Source organism: Diabrotica undecimpunctata, chromosome 1 (genome assembly GCF_040954645.1).
Source record: "Diabrotica undecimpunctata isolate CICGRU chromosome 1, icDiaUnde3, whole genome shotgun sequence".
Taxonomy (NCBI): Eukaryota; Metazoa; Arthropoda; class Insecta; order Coleoptera; family Chrysomelidae; genus Diabrotica; species Diabrotica undecimpunctata.
In genome coordinates, this window is record NC_092803.1 from 106,961,991 (window position 1) to 106,977,910 (window position 15,920).

Below are 15,920 nucleotides of genomic sequence, written 5' to 3' on the forward strand. Positions count from 1 at the left end.
CCGTACCACTCTCTCAGGTTGCGCAGCCATGACATTCTACGCCTCCCTATGCTTCTCTTTCCTTGGATCTTTCCCTGCATGATCAGTTGGAGCAAGGTGTATTTCTCTCCACGTGTAATATGTCCGAGATATTCCAATTTTTTTGTTTTTATTGAATTTAAAATTTAAAAGCGGAAACCGGACAGAATAGGTTGATTAAAATTAAAAACTAAAATAAAATAATCTTGAATATTGATGAATGATGAATGTTGATTAAAATTAAAAAACTAAAATCAAATTACTCTTGAATATGTTGCCTGTGTGAGTGCATTTCAAATAGGTAAAAAGAAATAGATTAAGACTTACTACCAATCAATTTATTCTACCATCGACGACCGGTTTCGCATATTATAATTTGCTATGCACCTTCAGGTCAACGGTATATGGTAAACTAAATGCTGAAAATATAATAGCCCGTATTAGGGTGATGTCTGGTACAGAATATACAGCAATTATGCCAATATTATATATGTGTGATTATTAAATTGATTAAATAAAAATTAAGTGAAAAAAGATCTAGTAAAATTGAAATTAAGTATATAAATATTACTTACATGCCGATACAAGGATTATTATTAAATGTTTGAGAAAACATAGCTAAAAAACTGTTATGGTAAACTGTAAACAGGTGATCGTTGGTTTTACTGCATTTATTTAATGAATAAAGGGATAGTTCTTGAGGGGAAAAGATATTAACAACTAGACTAGGAATGTAGGTATTGTGAAAATTGTTTGTTGAAAATTAAATGTGATTTGTTATATTATTTAAAAGTTATTTATATTTATTGAAGAGGTGTATTTTGAAAATGTGTGTTATTTATTGAAATTATTTATTTAGAACAGACAGCACTGTCACAATGTAGAAAAAGATATATGTTCTATTTTTTATGTAAGTTTGGGTGTGCAATAACTCCAACTTGTAATTATCAAGTTAATGACGAACCAATTTTGTTCTGTATTTGGGCAGAAAAGAAATTATTGTGATGTCAATTAAAATTAAAAACACTTAAGGTCAAACAGAACACATTCAAAAAGACAAAACAGACATTTAATTTAAAAAAGGGGTATTTTGTAGCACTACATTACTTGTATGCAGGAGGAACTGGCAAACAGGAATAGTTTTTTGTTGTCTAATAAATTTTGAGAGGTAAAATTGACATAGTTGAAGTAGTTATAGGTAAAAGTGTAACAGATCTTCTCTTTTATTAAAAATTAATTTCGTTTTTCGTATTTTTAAATATACCTACATACAAAGATTTAAACCTCTTTTTGTGATACATGGTATACAGCCAGTTGCAGGAATTTATTTTCCTTGTGTATTTTTTAATTTCGTTTCCGTTTTTCATTTAATTTTTATTGAATCAATTTAAATGCATATTTAATAATCACACACCTATAATATTGGCATAATTACTGTATATTCTGTACCAGACAGCATCCTAATACGGGTTATTATATTTTCAGCATTTAGTTTACCATGTACCGTTGACCTGAAAATGCATAGCAAATTATAGTATGCGAAACCGGTCGTTGGTGGTAGAATAAATTGATTGTGAGTAAGTCTTATTCTTATTTCTTTTTACCTATTTAAAATAAATCTACATACTTTACAAAAATGTAACAAAATGGAAATTATAGAATATTTTTTTAGCTGCAGCATTTAGAACGGAAACAGTAGTAGCTGACATACACGCTCCGAGCACTCCTGGTGATAGATCACAGAAAACCCCTAGCAGAAGAGTAACTAGGAGAAGTAGTGCTGCACACTCTCCTTCCAGAGATATAGATATAAGTACCGATGTCGACCATGGAAAACTATTGTTCGTGGATATAAAAAATGATGATTTTTCAAAGCTAATTGATTCTGCCCTGAACCCACAAATTCACACCACCCCAGGTTTGTATTGTTTATGTTATTTGTATTGTCTATTTTATGGATAATTATTTATGAAACTCCTTAAAGTTAGGATATGATCCAATCCTATCCCTACGCCCAGGTTTAGGATAGGATGACGATATACATATTTATTATGTATTACATATTACAGTAATAATGGGCCTTGTTCCGTTCCGAGCTTCCCTTTATATTAGTTTGTTTTCCTCCATCATTAGTCCATCATCCAACTAGTCATTATAAAATTATAACTCAATACTTAACTAAACTATACTATCGAATTATTTGGAGTGAATTCAGATTAATTTTTCTCAGTTTTTCGTAAATTCGCCGTCTTAATTGTTGTATCAAACATGATATCGTCATTAGCATACTGTTCGTGGACAAACTGAAGCAATTTGGAAAGACAGTTATAAATATATATCTGACTATTTAAAGTTTCTCCACTCTCTCTTCCCATAAAGGGTCGCGATATACTCCTGGAAGAAATTGCTGGACCAGAAAAGGATTTAAACTGCAAATTTCACTTTATGTTTGTATCTAACACTGCCAAGGAATTCTTCTACGTTTTTCGTATAAAATCAATCATTTTATATTCAAATACTTTTCGTCATCTAAAATAATTTTTTCATTGGCAAAGTGTATCCGCCTGAGTTGACGAGAGCATCGTATACGAAGGAGTTGTGCTTGAGTATTTGGGGCACTTACATCGCTGTCCTATTCGTATTGACCGTATTATATCACATCCGTATTGACCGGTCTCCTCATTGACATTCCAACCTCATTTTTTGCTCATGTGACCAATTTCTCTGATCTCAGTGCAATTAATGCACGCGGTCTTCCACTTCTTGGGAAATTCCGACATGGTATTCTCTGCTCGTATGGTACTGCGTGAAATGTTTTCATTCTGGAATATTTGACAGATTTCAGCTTCTGAGTACCCGCCCAACCAACTTGTAGATACCCATACCCATATAGAAAACATACCTATGTAGAAATCCATAAACAACAGAATATGCTATGTACGTCTTAAAGGAAAAGACTTATTTACCTACAGCTTACTTAGTCTACACGCACGTATACATACACGAAGAAGAAAAGGAAGATGACGGAAAAGATGAATTTTAAGACACTTTAGACAAAATATATGATCGATATCCCCGTCATGACGTGAAAATAATTGCTGAGGAGCTTAATGCAAAAATTGGCAAAAAGCAATTTTTACAACCAACTATAGGATGTGAGAACTTACATGAAGAGTCAAATAGTTTCTCCATAGTAGGAGGAATAAGATTTCCCCATAAAATGATACACAAAGGAACATGGAAATCCCCGGACAACGAAACCGTTAACCAGATAGATCACATCCTGATAGATGCAAGGCATTCTTCCGACCTCATTGAGGTCAGAAGCTACAGAGGTCCAAACATAGATAGTGACCACTTTTTTGTAATGGCAAAAATCAGAGGAAGAATATCAAACCTAAAGAAGGATAAACATATGAAACAAGACATAATTAATGTTAATAATCTGCGCATTGAAATCGTTGCGAGAGAATATAGGAGGTCATAGACGAAAAAAAGGCAACTTGTGGAAAAGCAGTTAGAAAGAATAGAATGGCTAAGAAATCAAAACAAAACTCGAAAGTTCTACAAAAATCTAAACAAAATGAGCAGAGTTTAAGCCAACAATAGGGAACTGTAAGGTAGGAGAAGGAAATATCAGTGAAAGTGATACGGCCTCAATCTTGAATAGATGGATTGAATTTTTCGGCGCAAAATTTAATGGCCATCATTTCGAAGAAACAGATAAAACCCTAGCGCCTAGCAGATCGAAATGATTGGAATCTATATAACCCAAACGAAAGAACACCTACCATTGAAGAGGTTGCCCAAGCCATTGAAACGTTTAAAACTTTTACTTGTCTGGCAAAATGAGACCTGTGAATGGTCTTAAGGCGTGATATACCGTTTACATAAAAAAGGTGATCAGCTCCAGTGTGATAACTACAAAAGTATAAGCCTATTAACAACTGCTTACAAAATACTAGTAAATATTCTCTACGAAATGCTACAAGTTTACACAGTGGGTATAAAATACCAGGCCGGATTCACTCTAAAAAAATTAGCAATTGACCAGATTCATTCAATAAGACTGATCCTCAAGAAAACATTAGAACTTACCATTGGAACCGATCACATATTCGTCGACTTCAAGGTCGCATCTGACAGTGCCAAGAGAACGGTACTATACCAATTAATGCGCGAGTTTGGTTTAAAAACTTATCCGATTTACAAGAATCACATTGTCTAACTTAAGAGCCAGTGTTAGAATTTTTTTTTAACCCTTCTCTCTATTCGGATTACCGAGTATAGGCCTCTCCTAATTCTCGCCATTCATCTCTGTTGTTTGTAAGACGTTTCCACATTGGTCCTGCACTTAATATCGTCGCTGTTTAGTTTATTGTCTATTGTCGTTTTATATTATTACTAGGCAAAAATGAAAACTAGGTGGACTGTAAACACTGGCTTTATTTTAACTTTAACAAAACGCTGTTTAAACTAAAACACTATCGTCTTTTGTAAATGAAACCTTTCTTGAACGAATTTATTGTTGTTTACCGAACTGCGAACTGCTGGCTTGTTTTGTTGTCTGTTGCCTGTTGTCTGTTGTCTGTTGCCAATTCCCGATTTTTTGATTCCATCGAACATCCTTAAGACGTTCGTTATGTCCAGCCCATTTCCATTTCAATTTAGCTGCCTGTTCGACAGCATCTTTTACTTTTGTTATATTACGAATGTCTTCATTGGTTTTATGGTCTTTGAGTAAGATACCCAACATCTGTCGTTCCATAGCTCTCTGAGTTTTTCTGATCTCCATGTTTATTTTAGTGAATGTCCAGGTTTGAGCTCCATATGTAAGTACAAGTAGGATACAGGATTTAAACACTTTGGTTCGCAGTCTTTTAGTTATATTTTTATTTTCGTCTTCCGAATGTTGCCCATCCAATTTTTACACGTTTGCTTATTTCGGTAGTCTGATTTTCTTTGCTTACCTTGACATTGTGACCCAGATATGTATATTCATCTACGTGTTCTATCTCTGTCCCTTCGATGTTTATCATAGGTTTGTCATCTGTGTTTAACATTAGTGTAGTTTTTCTGAAATTCATTTTCAGTCCTTTTTTTAGGGATTCTGTGTGTAGCTCCTTAATCATCGTTTTCAGGGCATTCCACGTGTCGGCTATTAGTACTACATCATCTGCGTATCTAAGATGGTTCAAGTATCTTCCGTTAATAGGAATTCCCTTATTTTCCCAGTCTATTGACTTAAAGATATCTTCTAGGGCAGCTGTAAATAATTTTGGAGATATTGTGTCTCCTTGTCTTACGCCTCGGTTGATTTTTACTGATCTTGTTTCGATTGCATTACCCAACGTCACTATCGTTTCAGCTTGTTCGTAAATATTATGTATTAATATTCTGTACCTGGAGTCCCTGTACCTGTGTTAGGATACAATGGGAGAATTCTCGATCCTTTGAGATAAAGGATGGACTCCGACAAGGGGATTCCCTGGCTTGCGTCCTATTTAACATTGCCTTGGAAAAGGCAGTCCGAAACACACGAACATTGACATAATAGGACGTAGCAAGCGAGATGTTGAGCAGTATTTTCTAGAAGTGGAAACTGCGGCGAAACAGGTCGGTCTAATCATCAACGAAGATAAAACCGAGTACATGTTGGTTACTAAGGATCCTATAGCAAATGAGGAATGGGAAACAGCATTTGGAAGTCATATCTTTAAACGTGTTGACAACTTCACATGCCTTGGCTCGCTAGTAATAACCACCAACAAAACAAGCGAAGAAATTAAAAGTCGAATAAACCTTACAAATAGAGCATAGTATGCACTCCAAAAACAATTCCAATAAGAAATATCCAAAGAAGAACTAAAATTATTATATACAAAACACTGCTTACTTGCTTAGTCCTTACATATAGGGCGGAAACAATGACTATACCGCGGAAGGATGAAAGACTTTCGAGAATATTCGAGCGTAAAATACACTGCAAAATATTTGGGGTCATAAACGACCAAGACCAGTGGCACAAATGATACAATTTCGAATTATACCAACTATTTAATGAACCAGATGTTGTAACGTTCATTAAAACACAGCGATTTAAATGGACTGGAAACATAATACGAATGCCGGACAATACGATTGCTAAAAAGCTAACGACCGGAACACCTATAGGAAGAACAAGCAGGAGCCGACCGCGAATTAGATGGTTAGAGGGAGTAAAAATTTTAGGACATACTTTATTTTATTAGATGAAACAAGTTTTGTTGCTATACTAAATTCATTTAACAGAAAAGTAGCCGTCAACAAATACATGTACAGAACACGCGAAACCTGATATTTATATAATTGTACAGGGTTGTATTAAGATTCTAGCAGTCTATAACATCTAAATTTGAAATGAATTAATTTATAATTTTTAGGATTACTATTAAAATAATAGTAATCAATGATTAATCTTCCAAAGAAGTATACTTTAATATTAGTTTTTGTAAACTGTCATTCACACATCATTAGATAATTGTGGTATTAATCAAAAGGCAAAAAAAGAAAGTTGTTTTTATACATTTTACGCTTTAAGACCAATATTTGGAAATAAGTAATAATATTATCATTAATGATATAAATAGAGACCTCTTATTGTGTAAAAGTTAGGGAAAATACTTATACATATATTACTGGGTAGATAGACTTATACATTTAACATTACATTAACATTAAAAAATAAAATTTATTAAGACGACGTTTCGATTTCGATTTAACATTTATTTGTGTCAGCAGAAACAAATGTATATTTAGAAGAATTGTGACGTCACTATTTTTGACTTTGATGACGGTTATGTCGAAGATGGTTCGACATATCAAAATGCCGTTTTCAGATTTTGATTCAGGAGACAAAACTATATATGAATCCATTGATAGATCGTCCCCAATATTGCATAGGTGACAACGCACAAAGGAACATACTTTTCGGATGTAAAACGAAAGGTTTTCTTTGAAAATGATGAAAAAAACTTTTTACTATTACATATAAGTAATATCCAATTATGAAAAATAAGTACTGGAAAACTACATAGGTACAATGAGTAAAATGGGTTACAGTTTTTCATTTTTAAAATATTCCATTTTGTTTATGTAATTTCGAATAATTTCGTATCTTTTATTTATCATTGCTACTCATTTCCACATCAAAAGCTAGATCCATCTTCAACCGGATGGGGGCCTTCTTCAAGAGCCACAACCTCTCTCTTGCTATAAAAGTAAGAATGCTGCGATGCTACGTCTAATCTGTTCTTTTTTATGGCGTTGAATCGTGGACCTTGAACGAAGATATGTGCAGAAAATTGGAAGCATTTGAGAAGAATGAAGAAGAACCGAGAGGTACTGACCACCATAAAATTTGAAAGTTACAGTACTTTGGACACATTATGCGAAATGAATCCAGATATGCCCTTCTATAAGCCATCCTGCTAGGAAAAATATTTGGACAACGGGGTGCAGGAATTACATGATGGATTTTTCAGACTTGTCGAGAGTCCATCCAAAAATGCTTGTCTTGATGAGGTGACTGACTTATCAATCCATGTTTTTCATTTAGTATGACCGGCGTTAATCCAAGTCTCATCTAAATAATATATTTTACGATTGCCATTCCTATAATCTTTTATCTGCCTTAAAAATTCTCTTCTCCAGATTACAAGGTCATCTCTGTCTGTAAGCATACTGTTCCTGCCACGTTTTTCAAATTTGAATTAAAGTTTTTTCAAAATCTTGTAAAAAGTAGTACGTTTGAAATCAGGTAGATTGGGTCGTCGTTGACCTGTTGTAGAACTCTATCTATCGTGGGAATTTCATTTCTAAAAAATAATTGATGCACTATTCTTCTTATCGCTCTAATAACTTTAAACACAAAACTATCCGATACTCCAACTTTATCGGCTACTCTTTTCTCAACAGCGGACAATATAGTTCCTCTATATAATATATTAAGATTTGAATAATTTTATTTATTGAATAACTTTCTAAAAAGAAAATACGAAGCTTGCCACTTTAGTGAAGGTAAAACAAACACATTGGAGATGTATCGTTGATATTTCTAAACACAGTTTTTAAATGAAGAGAAAACTAACGCTAAACCAAATATTTAATTTATTGGGATAGCACGATGAGATTTTCTTTATTTTCTTACGATTTGTAATGGAATTACTGGCAGTATAGTGTTGGGTCATGATTGAAAATGATAAAATTTTGTAATAAAGATCATTATCTCCAGCCTTAGTATATAATTTATTTTATTTCTAGAACATTCTGCATAACATGAAGCAATGTATGTCTTATGTATTTCAGCAAGAAGAATGCGACGATCACTTTCTGCATTAGAAGCAAATACGTCACTCCTCAATACTTCTAATTCCGACAACGTCAATATTGACTGCGATAATGACCAATCTCTAAAAATAATTAACGATTCTGCCTTGGTGGCGCTAACTCTTAGGAGGAAAAGAAGCGCTAGTGTAGATGTCAAAACCTTCTCGAAACCAAGAACTACCAAAAGAACCAAGTCTGTCGACTCAATGGGTGAAATTATTAATGAAAGAAAGACTAAGTCAATTGCACATATGCCAATTATTTCGGAAGAAAAAGTCAAAGAAACTAGAAAATCTAAAAGTGTGGTTGACAGCTATACTACGGCGCGAAGACTTACGAGGCGCCAGGTAAGCATTATGCATATAATTTAATTTCAAGTTTTCACGTTTTAGTTTCTAGATCTTAACTCGTTCTTCTCATCCATAGATTGCTTTCATATTTTTTTCTTTATCAATCTATCTTAGCAACGGTTGCACCTGTAGTCTTATTATATGTGAGTTGTTTAATAAGTTTTGTAATGGTATATCTCGTATTTATTCTGCTTCTGATAAATTAATTTCTAAGATGTTTTAAATGAGTCTTTATGCATGCTTAGATAATCCATTTCTACTACTTCGTTTCTTATTTATATTTTGCAGGAAACTGCCAATACAAAGTTGTTATTGTTATTCTATGTTTTAGTTATAATATATTCCTATTATTTCATTTAAATTTCTTGTAATTATCAATCATAATATTGTTTATGCATAGAGATTATGTTCTTATAACTGCATACTAATAAAGACAACTTAATTTATCCGAAAATATTTTTTTTCACAACATTTTGTAAAAATATGAATCGAAATAGTGAGTTGAATTACTTTTTGCATGGTTGTATTTTACTTGGCAAATCCCTTTATAGCCAGTTTTCATCTAATACACTTTTTCAATTAATAGAGATTAGTGCATTTTTATACGTTGTTGAAAAATATAGAAAACTTTTCAGTACAAAAAAATCATAAAAAAGTATTTTTATATTAGTTTTATTTGTTTTGTTTTAGGCAAGTATGGTTAAAGACCTAACTATAACCACTGATGCGGAATCAGTAGATGACATGCCAAAACTGCAAATTGACTTGGAGCCAATTGATCCTATTATATTATTAGAAAAAGATCATTTTGAAGGTAAGTTAATTTTACGTAACTTATTTGTGGATTTTTGTATTAGTATTTCTTCACATCAAAAGATCGTTGACACATGGTTACTATTCGGTAATACTTAATCAGTTACTGTCAAGATGGGGTTCGAATCCTGTCATCAGTTTGTATGCCAGGTGGCATTTCTAACATATACCATCAAAACGTTCCATTGTTATTATTTTCTTGTTTAAATCCTTGCTATCGCTTATTATTATATTTGAGAGTAAAAGTTATAAGGTAAAGCACTTACCAAAAAATGTTAATCCACTTTAAAAAGTTTCTTCTTACATTGTTGTATAATAAGTGGCGATTTTAACATTTTTATCAGTTATCTCCTATTTTATTGTATCAATGCTATTTAACACAACACATTACTACTTAAAAGCTAATGAAAATCTGACAAAACAAATTACTGTTCAACTATATACCTACACACAACATAATTATAATACACTTAATTTCAAAGTTTGCAGACTATAAATCAAAATAACAAGCTAGATTTAGAAAAAGTTTTAGCACTAACAAAAAACATATACTATTGTGTGAGAGTTGCTAATGAATCTTTCAACTCTGAGATTAAGAATGATCCATAACAAGATTAAAACAAATAGAAAGCACAGAAAATACAATGAGAAAATACTTCCTCCATTGTCTAATGTGAGGTGCTGTTGCTTTCGACTGATACATATACATACAGGGTGAGTTTTTAGTGAGACATCGGTCGATAATTCCATTATGGTATAGAATATCCAAAAAAACTTACTTAGAAAAAATGTAGGCAATGATAATCTCCATACTTGGAAAATATGTGAAATTCTACAGGGTGATTAATAACTACGTGGTATAGCAAACATACAATTTTTTAAATGGGACACCCTGTATATTTTTTCAAATTTGTAATCTTCTCATAATTTTTATTCTTATAGTATTAGGTTTTGTATTACTATACAGAGTATTTAAGACAGATACAGATATAAGTTATGACCAGATATGTTTTTTTTTACTTATTTTACAAATATTTTACAGATATAAGTTATGACCATTTTTATTTCGAAATCCCTATGAAATGAACACCATGTATATAAAGAAGTAATGCATAAACAATTATTTATTTCATGTAATAAAGTAAACAATACATTTTAGTTTTTAAATTAAGTTTAATTGAAATCATTGAAAAAAATTTGTCATGTATGTTCTTTATTATATGAGGCGTCTAAATGTAAAACTCGCCTTATGGTAGCTATACTCTTCTAATATAATCAACAAAAACGATTGTAACAAAAGGTCGCACAATACGAATGTAAATGTTTCAGACATTGTAAACGCGACTAATTAAAGTTCTCCGCCAGAGCAAAAACAAAATTTAATAACGTAATTATTGTGTTTTTTTTTTACTTTTATTTTGCAATAAGAGAGTTTTGCAAATACCTCCTCGTATAAAGCGAGTTTTGCAAATTTTAGATTTAATTTTAATCATTGAACTTACCACGGTAATTTCTCTGTATTTATCAGTCATCCAATCTACATTTTTCATGTATGGTAAATATTTATTAATTCAACTTTGTAAAAGTTTGGCAGATATACCTGGTCTTGGCGATTTACTGTTTCTTTAAAAGATTCACATTCTTTTGGGTTTCTTTGATATCTTAAAATGCCAGTTTTTCAAAGGATTCGTCTCATTTATCCGGTGTTATTGTTGATATTATACGTCTTTTTATCGTGTCTTATCGATTTTAATATTCACCAAGTTTCCAAGCTTCTCCATGCTTCTCTATGTGAATTTATCATGTTACACATTTGTTGTTGTATATCATACGGTATAGCATTCTTTACATTTTGATTTGGGTCTCTTCTTTTCGTATCATTTATTATCCAGCCTTGAAGTGATTTTCATTCCAATATTTCTTGATACTCAACTCTTTCGTTTTGTTTCAGTGATTACGGTATGTCTATGCTATAATGTTATAACAGCAACTCCTTATCTCAAAATAAGCTCTTTTTGAAAACGATTTACGGCGTTGAAATCGAAACGTCTAAAACAAATGTAAAATGTAATTTTCTTTACAACCAGTTGTGGTTTAATCCCATATAAATACAAGATTTAACTTTAACATGCCACAAGAAAACACTTTCAGAAGCAGAATTTAATTTTGAAGTTTACCTTGTATTTGATAATTTGCTTCAGCTTAAGACTATCATTTGCTTTGCTTGTTGCTCCGCCGTTATTACCTACCCACTCGCCAGCATACAAGACATACCCTATGATCAACAAGTTAGAGGTTGAATAAAGAATTATAGATACCTAAAAATATATTGTTATTGTAGGAAAACCAGATCCCGAGGAGAACATAGTTTACGAACAATCATCGCCATCAACCAGTACAGTGTCAGTTCCGAGAAGTAGAAGAAGAAGTAGGTCAAATTCAGTTTTATCAGAAGCGTCCACGCCGCCCTCTCATAATTTACCTGACACTCCTCAAAAACGGAAAACTAGAAGTCGGACTAAAAGTCCTGCTGCTTCAGGTAAGAATAGAATCCATATTTAAACATACAAACATAAGCAATCATTATTGCTTGATTGTTTAGTTTTTGTTTGGTTGAGAACATTTGTGTATCCATTGCTGTTTTCGATTTTTCAGTTGAAATGTTGTGCACACTGCTGTTTGAGAATCTACTGTTTGCTATCTCAGGCTCCTCATCATTGAGCTTCAACAGTTCGGATAGTCTGATTAATGATACTTCTCCATTGGTCGCGGTCGTCTGTTACATGTACTGCCTCAGTGCACTGCTTGTTGAGAAGCTTTTTCGTGATGTCTGCCCGTCGCTGTGGAGATCTGCCGCGTTGGCGAGGCCTTCCTTGGACCACCAACCGCTTCATTTTATGATCACTTCGAGGGATATGACCAAAGAACTTTAAAATTCTAGAGTAAACAGTACTAGAGAAACGCTGATTGGGTTTAATTTCATCTAGAATCGAGAGGTTCGTACGGCGAGCCGTCCATGGAATTCGAAGCAGTCGTCTCCATGTCCACATTTCAAAAGCGTCTATGTCAAATCCAATAACATACTATTGACTTTTTCAATCATGCCGGAGGTATCAGCAATATTTAGTCGTTCATTAGGGATGTACAATTGTATTCATGCGGCCACGCTGAATTTCTGAAACCCAGTATATAAACATTGAAAACAGAGGAATTGATTCCAATGGTAATAAATTCATCTTTACTTTGATTTAGTTTGATGTTACTCTTTTCAAATAAAAAGATTTAACACTGTTCAAATGTCGGTTTTTCCTGGCGGTTAAAAAACCATTTATCTTTGTTTTCTGTCAAAACAGGCTAAATAACAGATCGCTTTGTTCTGTCAGTTTAACTGATTACCAATGATAAATCCTCTGGTAAATTATATTTACAGTAGTTCATGTAATTACATGAAGAACAAGCAGAATTTTAACTACCTACGAATACTTGTATATAGCTCTGGAGATACAGAAGAGGACATAGTTCAACAGATAAGTAAAGCCAACCGGATACTCGTCTCTCGATCAAACATACAATTAACAATAAATATCTACGACCGGACACAAGGGTCACGATTTATAAGAGGGAAGTGAGCTCGGTACATATGTATTTAGACTAGACCTGATACGAAGAAAACGAAGATTAATGGAAACATTTGAAATGAAGATAGAGATATCAAAGGAAAAACAATATGGGGCAGACAACGTGGTAGAGACCTCTGGTCATGGTGTAACATAGAGAACATAAACGTCTGGATACTGGACAGAAAAAGGAGCCACATAATTAGAATGAAAAAGCACAGACCAATAAAGATGTCACGAGATAAATAGCCAAATGGTCGAAGAAGTTCAACAAAAAGATGTAGTTATAACCTGGACATCCAATAAATCGAAAATCCGAAAATGGAACTGGGGCAAACCTATCAAGGAAGTAGGAATATGAAGTTACGAGCGGCAGTCCTTTGTATACCAAACCATTTTAGTTAAAGTATGCCATACGTCAAATATTGATCATAGAGAATTAACAGAAAAACTATCTTTCCGTTATGAATTACTTCTAATTCATTTTTGTAGTCATGATATTTGAGCGATACAGATAAAGATTGACTAAAATTAAAAACATTGTTTTTGTGTAATCATGATAATTTAACGATACAGATAAAGATTGACAAAACTTAAAACATTGTTTTTCCTTTCGTTTTAACTATCAAGGCAGCAATTTAAAAATACCGAATACGAATAACTTTTATTCATTCCTTGTCATCATCACATTATACAGGCTGTAGGGTTCACTGCTGAACATATGCCTCGTTCAGTTGTCTCCAGTGCTCCGACATTGTACTTTGTAAATCTATGTCGGAGGTCTTCCACTAGTTGGATCTCTTAGCATTAATGCCAACATCAACCGCTATATCTATCGCTGAGCCACTCTGATTTTTTCTATAGATTTTTTTGTGTTAGCAAATTTCTTTGTTGATGTTCCAATTTGTTCTTACACTATAATGGCAGATAATTTTGCATAGTATTCTGTATAAGTTTCAGGCATATCCACTCGATCTCGAAAGCAATCAGAGAGTGATTTAGTGGTATCGGAACAACCAGAACAGTCTACTCCACCAAAAAGAGGAAGATCGAAGAAAACAGACGACATTGAAGGTACTGGTAGACGTACAAGAAGTAGAACTGGGTCTGCATCTTCGATTAAATCAGGTAAATATTTAAATGTCGTATTAAAATTATTTTCATTTTTTTTGTATATTTAATTTTTAATCTACAGAGAGTAGAATGTAAACGCTTGAACATTGTTATGTAAATACGTTTTTATAGATCTCTTATTCCTCTCCATTTCTATTTATCTTTGCTTCATAAATGTTTTTGCTTTTTACTTATTTTAGGTAGTGCAAAAACGTATTTTAAATTATTTTTAAATATTCCGTATTTCATTAAAGCGTTACAGAATTTATATGAAGGAAAAATATAGCAAATTAAACATGGAAATGGATTATCACAGACATTCCTTGTCAATAAAGATCTACGTCAACAATGCTGTAATTCGCCATTCTGCTTACATGTACTTCGTAAACGTTACGAAGGCGTTTGACAGAGTAAGACTTGCAGATGTCCTTACGCTATTAAGATCTAGAAATATAGACCTCGGGATTCGAGCACCCATCAAAGAAATGAACAACAACAACAGTACATTTGTAAGAGCGGAAAACCGGCCAACTAGAAAATAGTTATGGGATGAGGCAGTGAGTCAACTTCAGTCCAAGTCTATTTAATTTGGCGATGGATAAGATGATAAAAGAAGTTAAAAAATCAGAAAGGAGTTATAGAATGGGAAACAAAGAAATTGAAATATGCTGAAGATACCCTACAACGATTACTAGAGCGGTTCCAAAACATTGTAGAAAAATTTAATAGGGTTATATCTATTGAGAAGACACAGTAACTTACGATTAACAGATAACTAAGAGATGTAAACTAGTGACAAACAACCAAAGTGTTGGGCAAGTTATGAACTTCAAAAATCTAGGAGTCAACATTTTCAGTAGCAGTGAAAGCATATACTAAGAGAGCAGCAATGCTATCTGGATACCTACGTAGCAATATCTGGAGGAACAGCACGTGAGCATAAGAAGTAAAATGAGAATATATAAGACCTGCATAAGACCAGTAATGACCTATGCGATCGAGAACAGAGCAGAAGCAGCTGCAACTAAGAAGTTCCTAAGGACAACTGAAATAGGAACGCTGAGATCCATTTATGGTTACACTCTTAGAAATCAAAAAAGTTTATAAGAGAACAATGCGGCGTTCGGGATATCGTAAGATATGCTAGACAGAGATGCAAGGAATGGAGAGACCACATCAGACGAATATATGATAAGAGGCTTGCATAAATTGCAAGATATAAAAAATCCAATGTAGAGGGAGAATACCTCCAAAACGATGGTACGAGAGCTGTACGTCGGCGTCCCAAGATTAGTTGTAAGAATGATCAAGACTTAGTCCTAAATTAAGAAGAAGAAGAAATATCACAACATATACATTCATTACAAAAACAAGATTTAAAAAAAGATCTAATACAATTGTATAATTACAAATATACAAATATAATCAAATATATCTACCAAAACGCTACAACATATATGTCTGGATACTGGACAAAAAGGTAAATTCGGCGTACAACGAAAAAACACAATATCGCCAAAATTGTTTACCACTTTACCATATTCAATTTCGCTGGAAATATGTGTCCCTAGGTAAGAAACACGCCACAGAAGAAAAGTAACTTGTCTTTAAAAATTGTCACATACTGGTGAGATAACCGGTG

At 33.2% G+C, this 15,920-nt stretch overlaps 1 protein-coding gene across 2 annotated transcripts in view; it reads left to right on the forward strand.

Annotated features, from left to right (window-relative positions):
- Positions 1-15,920, forward strand: part of Elys (AT hook containing transcription factor 1 homolog) — a 90,677-nt gene that overhangs the window by 68,835 nt on the left and 5,922 nt on the right. The window contains exons 15-19 of one of the 2 annotated variants that reach the window (XM_072545961.1): positions 1,691-1,936; positions 8,365-8,732; positions 9,426-9,549; positions 11,890-12,087; positions 14,120-14,293. In XM_072545961.1, coding sequence (XP_072402062.1) covers positions 1,691-1,936; positions 8,365-8,732; positions 9,426-9,549; positions 11,890-12,087; positions 14,120-14,293 — 1,110 coding nt within the window. The remainder of the gene's footprint in view (positions 1-1,690; positions 1,937-8,364; positions 8,733-9,425; positions 9,550-11,889; positions 12,088-14,119; positions 14,294-15,920) is intronic. The other variant, XM_072545970.1, reaches the window with a different exon arrangement.